Source organism: Ruditapes philippinarum, unplaced genomic scaffold (genome assembly GCF_026571515.1).
Source record: "Ruditapes philippinarum isolate M1 unplaced genomic scaffold, ASM2657151v2 ctg183_1_1_1_1, whole genome shotgun sequence".
Lineage (NCBI taxonomy): Eukaryota > Metazoa > Mollusca > Bivalvia > Venerida > Veneridae > Ruditapes > Ruditapes philippinarum.
In genome coordinates, this window is record NW_026859131.1 from 8,163 (window position 1) to 29,780 (window position 21,618).

At 31.8% G+C, this 21,618-nt stretch overlaps 1 protein-coding gene across 1 annotated transcript; it reads left to right on the forward strand.

Moving 5' to 3' along the window:
• Nucleotides 1–1,608: 1,608 nt before the first annotated feature.
• LOC132755356 (uncharacterized) lies at nucleotides 1,609–19,831 on the forward strand. Its single transcript, XM_060746226.1, has 9 exons — nucleotides 1,609–2,073; nucleotides 13,674–13,854; nucleotides 13,975–14,078; nucleotides 14,472–14,597; nucleotides 15,167–15,355; nucleotides 15,664–15,782; nucleotides 18,036–18,156; nucleotides 18,568–18,594; nucleotides 18,863–19,831. The coding sequence occupies exons 1-9, from the start codon at nucleotides 2,016–2,018 to the stop codon at nucleotides 19,345–19,347; spliced, it is 1,410 nt and encodes a 469-aa protein (XP_060602209.1). The 5' UTR covers nucleotides 1,609–2,015; the 3' UTR covers nucleotides 19,348–19,831.
• The last annotated feature ends 1,787 nt before the right edge of the window (nucleotides 19,832–21,618 follow it).

A 21,618-nucleotide genomic window follows, 5' to 3' on the forward strand; every position in this document is an offset into this window, starting at 1 on the left:
TAATCCTACGTATGTATATCATCTCAAGTGATAAACTCGAATTGAATCCAGCTGAAACAATTCAAACTTTGTTTATTTTAGCTTCACATTGCTGTTTAGTCTCCAAGCTTCAATATGTTTATTTGAACTCGACATTACTGGTTAGTCTAGTTCATGTGATTGTCGTGAAATTACCAGTGACGGTCAATACCTCATTTCATTCTGAACTCCCCATACCAGTCGTCACCACATAATAAGTCGAACTCCAGTTGGTCAATACAAATTACAGGTCGAATTCCAGTCAATCAATACCAAATTACAGGTCGAACTCATGTCGGTCAATATCAACTAACTGATCGAACTCCCGTCGATCAATACCTGTAACCAAATAACGTGTCGAATTCCAGTCGATCAATATCTAATTCTGGTCGAACTCACGTCGGTCAATACCAAATTACAGGCCGAACTCACGTCGGTCAATACCTAATTACAGGTCGAACTCCAGTCGGTCAATACCAAATAACAGGTCGAACTCACGTCGGTCAATACCCAATTTCATGCCGGTCAATACCAAATAACATGTCGGACTCCAGTCGGTCAATACCAAATTACAGGTCGAACTCCAGTCGGTCAATACTAAATTATAGGTCGAACTCACGTCGGTTAATACCTAATTACAGGTCGAACTCCAGTCGGTCAATACCAAATTACAGGTCGAATTCACGTCGGTCAATACAAAATTACAGGTCGTACTTCAGTCGGTCAATCCAAATAACAGGTCGAATTCCAGTCAATCAATACCAAATTACAGGTCGAACTCATGTCGGTCAATATCAACTAACTGATCGCACTCCCGTCGATCAATACCTGTAACCAAATAACGTGTCGAATTCCAGTCGATCAATATCAAATTCTGGTCGAACTCACGTCGGTCAATACCAAATTACAGGTCGAACTCCAGTCGGTCAGTAGTAAGTTACCGGGCGAACTCGTGTCGGTCAATACCAAATTTAAGTCGAACTCCAGTGGATCAATAGCAAATTTCAGGTCGAGCTCCAGTCGGTCAATACCAAATTACAGGTCGAGCTCATGCTTTTCAGTTTCATGTTACATGTCAAATTCATATCGATCAATACCATATTATATAGGTTTAACATTATGTAATTACCAAATTACAGGTCGAAATCACATCGGTCGATATAACACTCTGTCGATACCACATTAAAGTTCGAACTTTCGTCGTCTGATACCAAATAACGTGCCGAACTCGCGTTGATAAACATTACCGGCCGGACTCTCGTCGGTCGGTATCACATTATAGCAGAATTCACGCCAATTGATAGCGCTGACTTAGAATACCATGCTATAAACATGTACATGTATAATTGAAAAGACTATTTTATCAAGTGTATCAGACTTTTCCTTTCATTTCTTAAAGTCTACGAAATACATCTTCAAAATTGAAATATCATTTTTCTCTAATGCATGTAATTTCATGCCCTTTCTTTGTCCTCCATATTTTTAATTAGAATTTCAATTCGTAAATATGAACACCATTAATAAATGGAAGAACCTCATTTTATCAGAAATTATAAGTGGGTTCACCAATCTAACAAACAAATGTTTACATTGTTTCGGCCGATGTTGGATGGTTTCTAAGTATTTAAACCCGACACAACGTGATCGCATTACTATATCGACTGCTATCGAAAAGGGACAGTTATTTCTTCTTTCAAAATATAACGTAACATGAATACCGCTCTATTATCAACTATAAACGAACAATGATTTATGCTTTTATACTGAGCTTATAAAAGAATAATTTCTTCTTTCTGTCTTTTCAATGTTTGTCTACGCATCTTTTCAATTTTGCATAATAGCCGCTTGGAGAAATTACCAACAAAAAATCTTAAAGCATGTATTTAATTGAATCTGCGTAAGATTCTTTTGTATTATTATTATTTATTATAATATACGGTGCGTGTATTTATTTATTTTTCGTTATGAGGGAATATTTTTCTTGAATCGGATTTACTATGAAGAATGGATGGATAGATATATATCTTTCACTTACAGTGATTGTCCTCGGCATTGGTAAGTGTAACTTTTCACTCAAAGAAATTGAATGAATGTCATTTAATCAAAGCGATATATGGTTTGATATACTCGTGTATTTGTATGTTAAATTAAACATGTACACATGAATAGTCCTCTCATATAATGGTGGTTAATTAAGATAGGATATTATCATAACAAATAACTAGTACATTATTTAATCACATGTAGTTAATGTGTTATATACTGTTATCAATTTATACTTTACAATTACATATACGTGTCATTCTGTAAAACAATCAACTTGATATTCACTCTTATCATGTTTAAATTATTATAGTAATTGAGTTCGCTCATATTTTATCCCAGTTTTCAACGTTGTTTATATTTCTGACAAGACATTTAGTACATATATGTGATACGGGGTAGAGCGAGGATGCCATACTGGATTCGCTTTTAATAGCTTCTGTAAAGAGTTACATGCGGTACATAAGTATTGTATCAATGCATGTCAAGAAGCATACGATTATTATGTTATTCGTCCAGAATAAAAGATGTGCTACAGATACATATAGACATATGACAGATATGAATGAGTAAATACACAAACTATAGTAAAAAGACTACATAATTACTAAAACCAGAAACCAGTTGAAAAGACAAGAGAATGTGGTGCAAATTCCATAAGCGTGCACATTAAGTGTAGCTATGTTATTATATTGAAGTGTTTTGTTACTGAGTTGATATGGATAAATGAATAATTATCAGACTGTTTATAACATAACTCATTATCCCCCGCCGAAAGGCGGCGGGGGATATAGAAATAGTCTCCGTCCGTCTGTCCTTCCGTCCGTCCGTCCTTCCGTCCGACATTTTTGTCCGGAGCATATCTCAAAAAGTATTTGAGGTATCAACTTGAAACTTCATAGGTGGATAGACCTCATTGAGGAGGAGTGCAGTGCACAAGAATGATAACTCTACCCTGCATAATTTTTGAGTTATTGCCCTTTGTTATTTTTCAAAATTAATTTTTGTCCAGAGCATAACTCAAAAAGCCTTTGAGATATCAACATGAAACTTCATAGGTGCATAGGTCTCACTCAGGGGGTGTGCAGTGCACAAGAATGATAACTCTACCTTTCATATTTTTTTCAAGTTATTGCCCTTTGTTATTTTTCATACTTAATTTTTCACCTGAGTGGAGCATAACTCAAAAGTGTTTGAGATGTCAACATGAAATGTCATAGGTGGATAGATCTTATTGAGGAGGAATACTGTGCACAAGAATGATAACTCCTCCCTATAAAATATTTGAGTTATTGCCCTTTGGTTTTTTTTTCATACTATTTTGTCTGGAGCTTATCGAGGTATCAACTTGAAACTTCATAGGTGGATAGATTTTACTGAGGAGGGGTGCAACACACAAGAATGATAACCTACCCTGCATTATTTTTTCAGTTATTGCCCTTTGTTTTTTTTCAACCATCAGTATTCATATAGGTTTCAAATCTGTAATCACTTCAGCCATCAGTTTTCATTACCAAAAGACCTCTTAAAATTGAATTATCTGCTCTACTACATACACATTCTTCCAATGAGCAAACACATTCGGCGAGGGATGGCCATGTTGACATGGCTCTTGTTTAGTAATATATTGATGAATAACTTTATAAACTTTAATTATCATCAAATTAAAAGATATATAATAAAAAGTATGCAAATCCAATGCAAAGTACAACAGTCTTTCTGTGAACATTAGTAAATAATATAATGAACGTCATCAAAGCATCTCACCATTCAACACGCATGAAATCATGATACCGTTAAACACTCATTATATAATGACACTGTTAAACACACATTATATCATGATACCGTTAAACACACATTATATCATGACACCGTTAAACACACATTATATCATGACACCGTTAAACACACATTATATCACGACACCGTTAAACACGCTGCAATTCATGACTCCGTTAAATACGCTGCAATTCACGACACTGTTAAACACGCTGCAATTTATGATTCCGTTAAACCCACATCCTATCACGACACCGTTGAACACACATTATATCATGACACCGTTAAACACACATAATATCATGACACCGTTAAACACACATTATATCACGACACCGTTAAACACGCTGCAATTCATGACTCCGTTAAACCGACATTATATCACGACACCGTTGAACACACATTATATCATGACACCGTTAAACACACATTATATCACGACACCGTTAAACACACATTATATCATGACACCGTTAAACACACATTATATCATGACACCATTAAACATTAAACACACATTATATCATGACACCGTTAAACACACATTATATCATGACACCGTTAAACACACATTATATCACGACACCGTTAAACACGCTGCAATTCATGACTCCGTTAAATACGCTGCAATTCACGACACCGTTAAACACGCTGCAATTTATGACTCCGTTAAACCCACATTCTATCACGACACCGTTGAACACACATTATATCATGACACCGTTAAACACACATAATATCATGACACCGTTAAACACACATTATATCATGACACCGTTAAACACGCTGCAATTCATGACTCCGTTAAACCGACATTATATCACGACACCGTTGAACACACATTATATCATGACACCGTTAAACACACATTATATCATGACACCGTTAAACACACATTATATCATGACACCGTTAAACACGCTGCCAAACATGGCACCGTTATTAAACACACATCAAAGCATGACACCGTTCAACACACATTTAACCATGAAACACACATTTAATCATGATATCGTTCAAACACACATTAAATCGTGATACCATTAAACACACACACTTACTCATGACATAATCAAACATAGTAAGTCATGACACCGTCATTAAACACATTTAATCATAACACCAACAAACACACTATTATGAAACCCTCAAACACACTCTCATGACATCAAACACACTCTAAATCCTGACAAAATTAAATACAGTAAGATCTGACACCATTAAACACATTTAATGATTACAATATCAAACACACACTCATGACGTCAAGCACACTCTTATTCATGACAAAATCAATCATAGTAAGACATGATACCACCAAACAATTTAATCATGACACCAATAAACACACTCTATTTTATGTAACCGTCAAACATATCTGAAGTTATGACACAATCACACTCTAATTAATGACACAATCAAATACAGTAAGTCATGACACCATCAAACACATTTAATAATGACACCGTCAAACACACACTCATGACATAAAAAACCCACTCTAAATCATGACACAAATCAGTCATAGTAAGTCATGACACCATCCAACACACATTTAATTATGACACTATCAAACACACTAAAGATTATGACACCGTCAAACACACACCCATGTCACCATCAAATAACACTCATGACACCATTAAGCACACATGAAATCTTTACATCAACAAACATATACTGAAATATAAAACCATCAAACATATACTGAAGTATGAAACCATCAAACATATACTGAAATATGAAACCATCAAACATATACTGAAGTATGAAAACATCAAACATACACTGAAGTATGAAATCATCAAACATACACTGAAGTATGAAACCATCAAACATATACTGAAATATGAAACCATCAAACATATACTGAAATATGAAACCATCAAACATATACTGAAGTATGAAACCATCAAACATATACTGAAATATGAAACCATCAAACATATACTGAAGTATGAAACCATCAAACATACACTGAAATATGAAACCATCAAACATATACTGAAGTATGAAACCATCAACATATACTGAAGTATGAAACCATCTAACATATACTGAAGTATGAAACCATCAAAACATATACTGAAATATGAAACCATCAAACATATACTGAAGTATGAAATCATCAAACATACACTGAAGTATTGAAACCATCAAACATACACTGAAGTATGAAAACATCAAACATATACTGAAGTATGAAACCATCAAACATATACTGAAGTATGAAACCATCTAACATATACTGAAGTATGAAACCATCAAACATATACTGAAATATGAAACCATCAAACATATACTGAAGTATGAAATCATCAAACATATACTGAAAGTATGAAACCATCAAACATACACTGAAATATGAAACCATCAAACATATACTGAAGTATGAAACCATCAAACATACACTGAAGTATGAAAACCATCAAACATATACTGAAATATGAAACCATCAAACATATACTGAAGTATGAAACCATCAAACATACACTGAAATATGAAACCATCAAACATATACTGAAGTATGAAACCATCAAACATATACTGAAGTATGAAAACCATCTAACATATACTGAAGTATGAAACCATCAAACATATACTGAAATATGAAACCATCAAACATATACTGAAGTATGAAAATCATCAAACATACACTGAAGTATGAAAACATCAAACATATACTGAAGTATGAAACCATCAAACATATACTGAAGTATGAAACCATCTAACATATACTGAAGTATGAAACCATCAAAACATACACTGAAGTATGAAAACATCAAAACATATACTGAAGTATGAAACCATCAAACATATACTGAAGTATGAAACCATCTAACATATACTGAAGTATGAAACCATCAAACAATATACTGAAATATGAAACCATCAAACATATACTGAAGTATGAAACATCAAACATACACTGAAATATGAAACCATCAACATATACTGAAGTATGAAAACATCAAACATATACTGAAATATGAAACCATCTAACATATACTGAAATATGAAACCATCAAACATATACTGAAATATGAAACCATCAAACATATACTGAAGTATGAAAACATCAAACATATACTGAAGTATGAAACCACAAACATATACTGAAGTATGAAACCATCTAACATATACTGAAGTATGAAACCATCAAACATATACTGAAATATGAAACCATCAAACATATTACTGAAGTATGAAATCATCAAACATATACTGAAGTATGAAACCATCAAACATACACTGAAATATGAAACCATCAAACATATACTGAAGTATGAAACCATCAAACATACACTGAAGTATGAAACCATCAAACATATACTGAAAATATGAAACCATCAAACATATACTGAAGTATGAAACCATCAAACATACACTGAAATATGAAACCATCAAACATATACTGAAGTATGAAACCATCAAACATACACTGAAGTATGAAACCATCTAACATATACTGAAGTATGAAACCATCAAACATATACTGAAATATGAAACCATCAAAACAATACTGAAATATGAAACCATCAAACATATACTGAAGTATGAAACCATCAAACATACACTGAAATATGAAACCATCAAACATATACTGAAGTATGAAACATCAAAACATATACTGAAGTATGAAACCATCTAACATATACTGAAGTATGAAACCATCAAACATATACTGAAATATGAAACCATCAAACATATACTGAAGTATTGAAATCATCAAACATACACTGAAGTATGAAACCATCAAACATACACTGAAATATGAAAACCATCTAACAATATATACTGAAGTATGAAACCATCAAACATATACTGAAGTATGAAAACATCAAACATACACTGAAGTATGAAATCATCAAACATACACTGAAGTATGAAATTCATCAAACATATACTGAAGTATGAAATCATCAAACATATACTGAAATATGAAACCATCAAACATATACTGAAGTATGAAATCATCAAACATACACTGAAGTATGAAATCATCAAACATATACTGAAGTATGAAACCATCAAAACATATACTGAAGTATGAAATCATCAAACATACACTGAAGTATGAAATCATCAAACATATACTGAAGTATGAAATCATCAAACATATACTGAAATATGAAACCATCAAACATATACTGAAGTATGAAATCATCAAACATACACTGAAGTATGAAATCATCAAACATATACTGAAATATGAAATCATCAAACATATACTGAAGTATGAAATCATCAAACATATACTGAAATATGAAAACATCAAACATACACTGAAGTATGAAATCATCAAACATATACTGAAATATGAAACCATCAAACATATACTGAAGTATGAAATCATCAAACATACACTGAAGTTTGAAACCATCAAACATACACTGAAGTATGAAACCATCAAACATACATGTGTATACTGAAGTATGAAACCATAAAAATATACTGAAGTATGAAACCATCAAACATATACTAAAGTATGAAACCATCAAACATATACTGAAATGTGAAACCATCAAACATATACTGAAATGTGAAACCATCAAACATATACTGAAATGTGAAACCATCAAACATATACTGAAACTGTATATGGTACAATCACTCATCAGTTAATCAATTGTTGACACGTGAAAACGTTCCTATTAGTATAAGACATTAAATTTACCATTTCACACATTTTTAGCATATTAGGTTTTTGCAAATAAGAAAATGGTATGTAAACAAAGATTCCCTCTAGTGATACGTCACATATATTTATGTGATTTAATCTCGTGATCTTGTTCTTTATCATAGATAGCTATTTCAGTTACAAATGGTAAAGATACAATTCAATTAAAAGGGAAGCGTGCATTTGTACAACATACACGGATTCTTTATTGTATAAACGGTGGGAAGTGTAAGAAAATGTTTCTTTTGAAATTCAACTCGTCCGATTGTTGATATAATTGTTAAAATCTTTCTTTCGACTTTTTTTGATAAAGTTATGAGAACTTTCAATGACTTAAATACTTTCACTTGAGAAGATGATTAGGAAGAATATTCATATATATCAATACAATATATTGTATTTAGTGCCATTCATAAATGTTCAAGGTTTGGCGGTATAAAAGGTTTGTGAAAAGGGAAAATATGCGTTTTCTTAAAGCTGCACGCCTCCAGATGAGCCAAAATATTTCAAGAAAATGAAAATTGAGAAAAATGTACTAATATTTCAAGAAAGGTAAAAACAATCAAGATCAATGTTAAAGTTTACATGTTATTTGCGATTTAAAACTGATTTTGCAGTATTTTATCACCATATTTCTACTGCGTTACTAACGCAGTAAGGGCTTTTTGCACATTTTGACCTATTTTTGGTTATTTGCATGGATTGTAATTGCCAATTGCAATATGTAAATAACTTTATTTGTTCACCTAACAATATTTTACTGTCAAATACATTATCAAAATTTTCATGAAATTTAACATGAAGCTGGAGGCGTGCTGCTTTAAAATCTGTTTATTTAAAACATCTGTTCGATTTTTTTACATAGTATTACGTTATAAAAATAAATGTACATGAGTGTTAAAATCTGGGGTAAAATTAAGATTGATATATAAATGAGGTTAAACTGATTAAACTTTGTCTCATTGTATACAAACTTATTAATGACTGTGCGTTCATAATTATAGATTATATACATGTTCACTGAAAGTTTTAATTCAATCGATCGATTTATGTAAACTAGCATTTATTCATTCAGTGAAATTCTGTTTCAAAAAATGTATAATCATTTTTGTGCGGTAGAACCATAAATGAAGTCGGTGTGCCACAGATACGTATTCTAGCATTGTCAATGTGGCACATTTGTGTCAATATGACCTACCTTGTTAATGTGACATGTGTATACTTTAGCATTGTCAATATGGCATAAATTGTTAATGTGGCACATTTGTGTCGATATGGCATACATTGTTAATGTGATACATTTGTGTCGATATGGCATACATTGTTAATGTGATACATTTGTGTCGATATGGCATACATTGTTAATGTGATACATTTGTATATTTAAGCAATGCGACACATGTTCATTTAAGTGTGACGCATTTATATATTTTATCACTGTCAACGTGACAAAGTTTATATAAGCGTGACACACTTGTTTATTTTAGTATTTTTAATGTGACACGCATTGTCAATATGACACAATATGCAACTTTTCCTTTTTTGGTATAAAGATTCTCTATTCATTTTGTAACTATCAATTTGGAACGCATTCCAGACTTGAGTTATTTGAAGCAAAAGATCTCTTTAAAGTTTCTAGTGTTACTAACATAATTATCATAAGTGTTGAAAACAGTAAATCAAATAAGTTTCAAATAAGAATTACACGAAAGTTGTCTATTCAAAACATCAATTTCAGTGCTATAAAAACCTACTGACAATTATATTGTTTTAATGTAAAATATAGAAATAAATGTTTTATAACTGAACAAAGTTCTCATATATTAAAAAAAATGTTTCTAGACACTAAACACTAGTATTTATTTATTTTTTAAAAGATTGTTACCGCGAATAATTTACCATATTGCATTATCTAATACATGTATATATTCTGTTTTATGCTGATAAAGACAAAATGTCACCGTTTATCCGGACAATATGTACTAACCTAACTTGAAGATTTTAAATTCTTCTCATATTAAAAAAAACACAACAACAAAAAACCCCCCCCCAAAAAAAAAAAAAAAAAAAACAACAAAAAAAAAAACAAAACAAACAAAAAAAAAAACAACAACAACAACAAAAAAAAAACAACAAAAACAAACAAAAACACAAAAAAACAACACACACAAAAACAACACACACACACACAAATAAACAACAACATGCAAACAAACAAATATCACGAAATATGTAAAATACAATTCGCATGCAAATGCATGAATACGTATGAGGTATATTCACTATTGGATTGATTTGTACACTGACATTATACAGGACATGATACAACATGTTTACAATAAATATTAATCAAAATGAACATATCAAATAACCCACCACTTAAATATTAAATTTATACTGTAACTTGCCCATATTCAATAATTGATTTCTATTATATTTTTACTTATTTGTGATCCGAGTTAACGCACCTTAATACGACGACATGTACAGATTATTTCCTTTTAGTTCTAATATCATAATATCATGTATAATTAGTTGCTATCTAACAACTACATATAATACTTTTAAATTTTTATTATAATTTTTTTCTGTAGATTCCAATTATGGTTATTATAACTGTTACATTTAATCCATTTAAACTCTTACGTCAAAATTGAGGACAAACATACACACAAAATTGATGCGAAACTAGGGTAAATGAAAGTAAAAATAACATAAAATAAATAAATAAATAAATAAATAAATAAATAAATAAATAAATAAATAAATAAATAAATAAATAAATAAATAAATAAATAAATAAATAAAATTCATATGTTGAGTGTAAGGGATGTAACTCTTGTCTACGTTGGTTTAACTCTAGCTGTCTACCACATACACATATTCTTTACTTTTCATATTATTGTATACTCTGCAAGATAAAATCTGTCGTTCATCTAATCACTTTTGGTTATTGCATGTTTTTTTTAAAGTCATGATGTGATTTTCACAAGTCACCATTTCTTCTCCGCCAGTTATTTTCTGTGGCACATCGTATGTTTTAGCATGTCACTTTCTTTTATCTTCAAGTCACAATCGTATTTTTACATCTCAATGTCTTTATTTAACCTCTGCAAGTCACTGTCATATCTTTACAACTCAATGTTTTTTTAACCTATGCAAGTCACTGTCATATCTTTACAACTCAATGTCTTTTTAACCTCAGCAAGTCACTGTCATATTTTTACATCTCAATGTCTTTATTTAACCTCTGTAAGTCACTGTCATATCTTTACAACTCAATGTTTTTTTAACCTCTGCAAGTCACTGTCATATCTTTACAACTCAATGTCTTTTTAACCTCTGCAAGTCACTGTCATATCTTTGCAACTCAATGTCTTTTTTTAACCTCTGCAAGTCACTGTCATATCTTTACAACTCAATGTCTTTTTTCGACCTCTACAAGTCACTGTCATATCTTTACATCTCAATGTCTTTTTTTAACCTCTGCAAGTCACTGTCATATCTTTACAACTCAATGTCTTTTTTCGACCTCTGCAAGTCACTGTCATATCTTTACAACTCAATGTCGTTCTGCTAAAGTCAATTTATTTTCTGTAAAGTCAATGTATGTTCTGCTAAAGTCAATGTCTGTTCTGTAAAGTCAATGTCTGTTCTGCTAAAGTCAATGTTTGTTGTGTCTTTCTCTTCATGTCACTTTTTGTTCTGTCTAAGGCCGTGTTTGTTCTCAGCAAATAAATGTCAAATAAAAGTCAATGTCTGTTCTGCTAAAGTCATTATCTGTCCTGCTCAAGACAGTGTTTGTTCTGTAAAGTCAATGTCTGTTCTGCTAAAGTCATTATCTGTCCTGCTCAAGACAGTGTTTGTTCTGTAAAGTCAATGTATGTTCTGCTTAAGTCAATGTCTATTCTGTTAAGTCAATGTATGTTCTTTTAAGTCAATTCTGTTCTGCTAAAGTCAATGTCAATACTGTAAAGTCAATGTCTATTCTGCTAAAGTCAATGTTATTTTTCACAAGTCATTGTCTGTCTGCTAAAGTCAATGTCTGTTCTGCTAAAGTCAATTTCTGTTCTGCTAAAGTCAAAATCTGTTCTGCTAAAATCAATGTCTGTACTGTACAAGTCAGTGTCTGTATGCTTAAGTCAATATCTGTACTGCTAAAGTCAATGTCTGTACTGTAAAAGTCAATGTGTGTAGTATACTGCTAAAGTCAATGTCTGTAGTGTACAACAGACAGAAATTGTTGCATGTTGCCATGAATTATGTACGGTCATTTATTAATACGCACAATGGATAGTATTTATCATATAAATGATTGGTTTAAATATTGAAATTTAATATACAAGATACAAACAGGCTCTTGTTTAAACTCAATCAATTGAAAACATATTATATACGATACTGATTGATTTAAATGCAGCTATATAAAATGGCATATTTCATTACTTAACAAATTTATGTTTCATTTTTTTTGCGTCGCTGAAACTGAATGGAAATTTGATATACATGTACAATGTATACAGCTAGTATTGATTATTGACAAATGGATCACATATCTGGGCCTATTTAAAATACCGTGTAAAATGTCTAATTAGCAACGCTTATTTTTTGAAAACATGTAGTAAGAAAGAAAAGATAAAATAAATGAAAAATAAATGTGCCTCTTTAATGAGGTCGTGTCAACATACCTATACAAATGTATATAATTTGCATATTCATTCCTTTTTTTATCATGTTAAATTGGTATAACATTTATACATGTATATTTAGCGCAAATACTCATGAACACCTAAAGTTTAAAGCGAGATTTTTCACGTGATAATACGATGAAAAATCAAACAATTTATCTATCAAAAAGCTTAAGATATTTTTATTACACTACTGTAGTATTGCATAGGAATTTGTTTAGACGATTACATTACTTTTGAATAATATAGATATTTAAGAAATATTTACTGTAAAATAGCTCTTAAATACATATTAGATTACTGTAACACAGTACGCTTATATTTTATTTTATTTAAGAAACAAAGGCAAAAAAAATGGAAACAGATATATCATTTTATAACAGTTTTTACTCTTTACTAAGACATGCGTCATTATTTGTTTCATTGAATAATGTAAATTTCCTTCTATGTCCCCCTTTCAGGTAGTGTAATCGGAGCGTGTACATTTCCCGCGGAGTTACGAGGTAACTGGATAAGTTCAGACAAGGGTACTCTTAACTTCACCTCGGACACAATCTGGAACTATCCATTTCCGGTCACTGTAAATGTTCAAGAAACAGATTTTGTGTGTGAGGAGAAGAGTGGTGACATATACATGCTGAAGTACGTCAATATCATAATCTATAAATTGATAAATAAAAGCAATTTTGTTTATTGAGAAACAATGACAAGTTCATGTTGGAATAAGTAATGGTAGTTATGTCCATTTATTTGACATTTCAGATCTCAGAGAACCTTTGTTCTGTTTGGTTACAACTTCTTCGCTTATATTTGTCTAGATCTTCATCCAATATCGAGTTACAAGTATTGGTACCATGTAGCTAACAGTATGTATCTTTTTGTTGGTTTTATGATACACACGCTCTGCGTTTAGTGGAAAATATGAAATGCCAGAAGTGCAACAACACCGAAACAAAATTAATAAGTAACGAAATTTGATAATATGTTGATAACTCTACCGATGTACGGTGTTTATTTATTAATCTTCACACTTTAGTATTGTACAATATGTATTAGAATCAGGAAATATCCATAACCAATAAATAAGATATTGTCGATACATGAAAGTGGTAGCAATTTTTTGTACATGATCCGGTACAAAACCCCTGTAACCTAGCCCGAGAAGTTCATTAAGTGAATACATGTACACTCAAAGATGCACTCAGCTATGGTAACTAGGTATATAATGATGTTAATATCATCATTGGTATGTATTTTAGGCATCGAACCATCAACTCATCTGAGAGTATATGTCGCCCTGGAATCTTTTACTGCTGATATAGCCACAGCATGTAACAGAGATGTACCGTACGAAACCTCAACATACAACACATTAGTGAAGGAAGGTGAGTTAATTTGGCTTGTGTTTAAGGGAAATATTTGTGGGACGTGTGTATCTATAATAACAAGTTATTTAATGCAATTAAGTTTTTTCTACACAAATGACGTCACGTCTATATAACACAAATGACGTCACGTCAAAATATATGCACGGCGGTATACCATATTTAACGGCACGGGCATGTGATAAGATTTTTTTATCATTTGCGTTATATACAAACGTCGTGTGAAAACCCGCTAATAGCGCGTCAATGAAGATGACTCTTTTTCACTTTAAACGGTATTTAATTAATAGAATATTAAATTCGTGTAAGTTCATTTTTAGAGGCGAACATGATATTATTTTATTCATCGATTTCAATAAATTCAGTATTGAACTTATACTCATTCAATATCCTCTATGTATTATATTTAGCGGTTAGTAAGGTTATATGATATTGTATGCTGTCTTGGCAATATATTTAATCATCGAACATACGCGATGACCGTTCAATACTAATTGTGATTAATATATTTCCGCTATGATTGTTTTTTTTTTCTCTCGCCCTGATGAACCATTCATTTTAATGTAAAGGTGCATTACAAGATGGGCTTGTTGAGGCAACATGTCCATTTGAAATATTTCATACGTTTTCGGATGGAACCTTGGCGTCATCAGATGGTACGAAATCATGTACTAATACAACGCTGGACGTATGCACAGACAGAACACAGATGCGGTTAACCTACGATCAGTCATGTGATGCCTCACTTAAAATCTCTGGTTGGTTTTTCTTATATTGTCCTATGACACGGGAATTATACATTATAAGATATGCTCATTTCGCTTTAAAGAACATACAAAAATACCAAAAATGTATGTGTTTCAAAACAGTCAATAGGTTAATGATGAATATATTAGATTTTAAAAGATTTCGTTTTTATATTTATTAAAATGAGTCGATAAAAATCACTTAATTGTATATATGGTCCTTGTTGTGTAAGCAGTGTTGAATCATTCAAATGATAACTTTTGTGGTTTGTTTAAACAAACATTGTATTTATATATTTTATGTTTCTTTCTGTCAAAAGGTGAAGGAATGAATATTTGTTTGTTGGAACAGACTAATGACACTTCCGGTGTGACGTATTTGCACGTGTGGAACAATGACACAACATTGTCTGCCGACATCATGCGGATAAACTGTTATGTAAGAATATTTGCTGTTCCTTCAGTTTTTGATATAATTAATTTTGACTCTGACGATTAATTGTAAACTTTCAACTTGTCAGTATGTCTTCCATCCCATCAATCACATCAACGTTTATCGATTACGTCTCAAAGTACTGGTTTATGACATATCTCAGCAATTACATGATGCCAGTAGCATGCTGTATAGTTTGCTCCAGTTAGAGAGGCAAATTTCAATTAAATTTATAATATATCCAATATGTAATGTTTTGTAAGAAGAATAAGTGACAGTGATACTTACAGCGCGTGACATGTCGTTCTAACGCGGAGTTCTGCAAATTAGGTGAAATAACATACAGTATAATCTGAAAACATAAAATGAACATGTAAATGCTGGTCCCAAATGTGAAAATTGATGCGACGGCATGTCCGAGTGGTTTACATGACGGACTAGCAATCTAAGGATCTCTAGTTGCGAGGGTTCAGGGGCAAAGCAAGAAACTTTTCACTCATTGCTCAATACTGGTTGGTTTATGTGGTTGTTTATACGGTTCTGCTCCCATTCTCGCCATACAGCAAATTATATTTTTGTTTTATTTTCAAACATAACATTCCTTTGTCGTCATCGGCTTTGGTTTTTCAAATCGGCCTATATTTGGCATCGAAGGGAAAATAAAATCTAGTTTGGTAAGATTGTGATTGGAAATATGTGTGACATTCATAATCAATATAAATTTACCCTCTGGTGTACAATTATAACCAAATCTGAATTATTGTCAACGGGTAGACAGTATGTACTTTCGTTTTCTACAACAATGAATTAATAAATAATGTACTGTTCACTTTTATATCTATTAATGGTGGACTTTTACTCGATATATTGGAATACACTCCAAGCATACTATTTGTTTACTTGCGTAGGTTAGACTGAAATACCAACATGTTCCAGAGAAGCAATACTCGCAATTTTATCACTTTCAAGTTCCTAGGATAATAACAAATACAGTGAAATTTGATAAAACCGGACGCTGAGAAAATCGGAACTCTCTAAATACCGGACGAACAATTCAGTCCCAAATTTTCCCTTCTTTAAACTATTGTATTAAACATTGACAATACCGGAATCTGTAAAAACCGAATATCGGACGGTTGATAGGGGACTACAAAGTCAATTATATAGACAATTACCCTGACAATACCGGACGACGAAGGTGTGAATAACCTTGTGTACTTATCAATTGGTTGTGTCTAATACGCTAATAGAGCGGTAACGGAACAATGATTGTCTGATTTGTTAATTATGTCTCATTTCACAGTTGGTTTAGATGTTACTGTTTTATATAAATGCCAAAATGCACAAGGAATTGATAAGTTAAAATCAGTTGACGAGAGCTGTCTATAAGTGACAAATCTAAATTAATTAAAAACATTGAAACTTTGCCAATACCTACTTTAAAAATCGTTATCTGACAAATATGGTATAGGCAATATTTACAATTGAGGAATTATTATAAGCAAACAAAGTAAACCACATGTATGTTCGTTAAATCATTATCCATTACCCAAATATAAATATATGCGGGTGTAATCGGACTTTATCGTTATGAGATAACTGCTGTTAGTTTAATCCAAAATTTTATTGTATTTATATGCAATAATGGGACAAAAACAATTAAAACATATTGTATAGAATTTTTATCATTTCTTTATTTAGCAATATACTTACTCATAATCATGAAAATGCAAATATACGTTCAGCATCCTTTGTAAGTCATTGCTCAGTTTATATGATTCTGAACAGCTGAAGGGGACATTGAGAATACCGGACCGCTGAGAAAACCGGACAAAACCCTTGGTCCGAAAGCCGTACGGTTTTCTCAACTTTCACTGTATTCATTTTCATAGAAAAAGATTTTAAAATCTGATCATTCGACGGGGAGCATATTACTTGTGCGTCTCAGTTTATTACAATAATGTATGTGTCTTAGTGGTCGCCCTATCAAAAAATAAATAAATAAATAAATGGTTATTTACATATAGGTTATACCAAAGGAAACCGTTATTTCGATTCATTATGGGTAAAGAAATACACATTAAAATTGTGTGTCTAATCCAATTTTCATATCTGCTTATCATGCGACAATACATTTATATCACGTCAATCTTGACTTTGAGGCAGTAAGGCCGAGATCATTTTCTGCTGTAGAGAAAACCTGGGATGCCATGATATTTCCACGTCTCATCGCTATACTATAACAATAACATGTTTTAGGCATTTGAGAAGTCAGGAAACGTTTTGACAGCAACGTTATATCCGGGAGCTTGTCTACCTGAACAAACATCAACGGAAGTGTCTGACCCGGGTATAAACGTCCAGTACAACACTATCACAAGTGAGTGTATTTATGCAGGGTTTCTGTTGCAGTTGAATTTATATTTTTATGCAGTCTGTAGGTTAATTGTATACTTTTTCACAATTAATCAGACAATTTGTATGAACGTTCATCTGATTCAACATTTTTGTTTTTGGATTAATTTGACATACGTTGTAGGTATATAATAAAATAGAATTTGAAATCTGGATATCTGTGCATTAGCTCTATCAAGATTTATGTTGCTATAAAAGTTCATATCTGTTTACTTTTATATAGATCTATGTGATACATTGCATTTAGTTTATGAGCTGACATTATTACTAGTGTAAAATGCTCAATTCCTCCGCTGAACAGCTAAATGATTTGTTTAACCTACTTATTCAATTATATGTATATGATTTGATTGTTTTATTTGTCATCTATTTACAGGAACATGCCGTAAGTATAAAGACGAATTATAAACAACATATTCTAGGTGATATACCATATACATATGTGTTATCCTAATAAAATTAACATAATCTTTCAATATACTGTTCAATAAAATGGCGAATGGTTTGTAGATGCATGTACATAAATTTGTGTTTTCAAGTAAATAAATAGCAGGAGGATAAAACAATCAAGACACTCTATTTATTTTATTTTTTCTATAACTTTCTAAAGATGTAATTTTAACATGTCACAGTGATGTTTTATCGTTCATTCACGATCTTCTTATAAACCATTTCAGAAGATACGGTTGAAAGTGGGCCTCAAACTTTGTACTACGTTGCAATAATTTTAGGTGCTTTTGCGTTTATCATCTTACTTGTTCTTATTATCTGCATAATTTGTAAGACAAAGTGTCGCTGTTTAACAAAACTGTGCAGAAAGTCAAAAATAGGCCACTCCGAATCATCTTTGACGTCATCAATAGAAGACGGCATGGAACCATATTTGCGCGCTGCGAGGCGTATTAATCAATCACCGGGCGTGTTTGTTGCTAGGAAACCCATTAAGCTTGGACCAATCATAGAACCATATCTGGAACCGCCACCGAAGGTGGAGCTATTATATGACGTAGAACCAAGACCAACCAGTAGCAGACTGATGTTTAGGACATCTGTTTTTCTTAGCCAGCTTAGTTTGAGATATAAAGAAGAGGAAACTAATGTAAACAACAGCAGTAATAAAAAAACTGATAATACAGTTTCCGTTTTAGATATATGAAATGTTCATTAAATATTATATATCATTTTACTATTGAATAAACCCAATACACAAAGCATATAATCCTTTGACTATTTTGTCTTTGTACATGACTGCTTATTGCAGCTAACCCAATTTCCCGATGTCGTGAATTTCATCCCTGGAAAAATTCAAAATTTCGATATGTATGGAGGGACTATGTTATTAAAAGCTTTGTAAATAAGAATTCCAGTAGGAAAATACATCGTTCGTTGGATGACATCCATCCAATGTCTTTCAGTATATTTTGAATCTTTTATTCGAGATGTTTGGTTAACATAATCCTTGCATGCCTTATTTGTATTTTAACTATTTTATTGCACAATCCTCTGCAATTCATACATGCAAGCAGAAATATCGCCTCCATCACGACACATAATAAAAGGTGAGCTTCTTCAAAGTTTTAATTCGTTTAGCTAATGTTTTAATACTTAAATAAAAATTAATTTTACGGGTCCGGGCTTCAGGACTGGAAATCCCCCACCCCAAGCCCCAGCTTGGCCCAAAGATATTTTGACGGGCTAGGCTGGGGTATTTTCGTGTTAGTTTCATGCGTTATTAGCCGTAGTGTACTCTCATATAATCATCCACATAGATCGATCAATTTGCCAAGACGGCATATTTGATTAGCTTGTTACTTTCCAAACATATAATGAAAATGTGGCGAATATGTGCCTTACACAGTACAATATATTTCATTATCTATATTTTTCTTTTCTATTCTGTACTAAAGCTGTTAATAAGAATTTGGAAATTGTGATTTAAAATAACTGAAAAAGGGAAGAGTTTTAAAAAGAAAATGTTAAAGGAATTGCATTTTAATAACTTGTTTTACTAATAACTTGGGGGTTTTCTTTATAAGTTCCTTAAAAATGTTAAGATGACGTGACAGAATTCAAGCATTTTTTCTACTATTAGTTCCCTTTAAGTTGGTTTACTAAAAATCATTTGTACAGATTTTAAAATAAAATGATCGATCACTTGTTTTAATAATCGTTTATATATGGCTACTGCATAAATTTGCTTTGAATGAATTTAAATCTGTCCTGTCAAATATCTAAAATAGATTCATTGATTGATTAATAATATAACTGGATGAGGTAAATTATAAACGAACAAAATATATAATAGGGTTGTTAAATAGAAGCTGCCAAATGTCAAAGAAACGACACAATTTTTAACGACAGATTTTTTAAAAAATTTCTCAGTTGGGACAAATATTTTTGTCCAAAGTCTATGGCAGGGAACACACTCCCAATCCCTATCCGCTCACATGTCCAGGAGGCTGGTCAATTATTATAAAAAACCTACCCCAACATATGATCTTAAAAAAAGCATTATGCTTTTATGCCTGTGGCATTGTTTTCTATTGTTTTTATCAAAATCTTCCATCCAGGTCAGCTTTTAATGGATTGAAATAATATGTACGGTCACGTGGTATCGCTACATAGTAACTTCGTGAAAAGGTTTACAAATTCAATCTGTTTTTTGTTGCACATACATGTTGGTGTTTGAAATAATTGAATGTAAAGTAACTTTTTTATTGGTAAATACTCACAAAAAGTTTATAATAATGTCAGACAGACAGACAGACAGACTGATTATATATGGCATGGTTTTATTGACCAAATATTGATTAAACTTCGCTAGGTTTTTACTTATTGTTTTATTGGTTTAAATGTTTTTTAATGTATTTCATAAATTGAATACAGCTTGCATGATAATAACCTAGCTGCCTAGCTAGCTGCCTACTGGTATTTTTTGTAATAAATAGTTTTATTATTCTTCAAGATTTCTTTTTGGATAATTGTAGCATTCGTGTGTGGTACGGTGGAAAATTTGTACAATTTCTCTTATTACTTCATAAACATGTACAAGACATTTATTACTGTGTAGAGTTGATTAGTGAATTGATCCTCATAATTATTATACAAATATTCCGAAAAATGGCGAGTCTTGTGATTTACATGAACATATTCAAATATATTGATCATACTAAAATGAACTGCGATATATTTAATGTCTGAGCAGTACCCGAACCATTAACGTTCAGTATCGTACTCGCAATGTTCTTTTGTCGGCGAGTGATACACCAGTAGTTCTAAGAACTTAACTTGCATCGTCAACACATTTTCTACAACAATGGCAATATTGGCCCGAGACATGAAACATTCACCTATCCTACATACTGACATAAGTATGTACTGGTGTAGTGGTGTGTGTGTATATATATATATATAAAACATTGTGTTT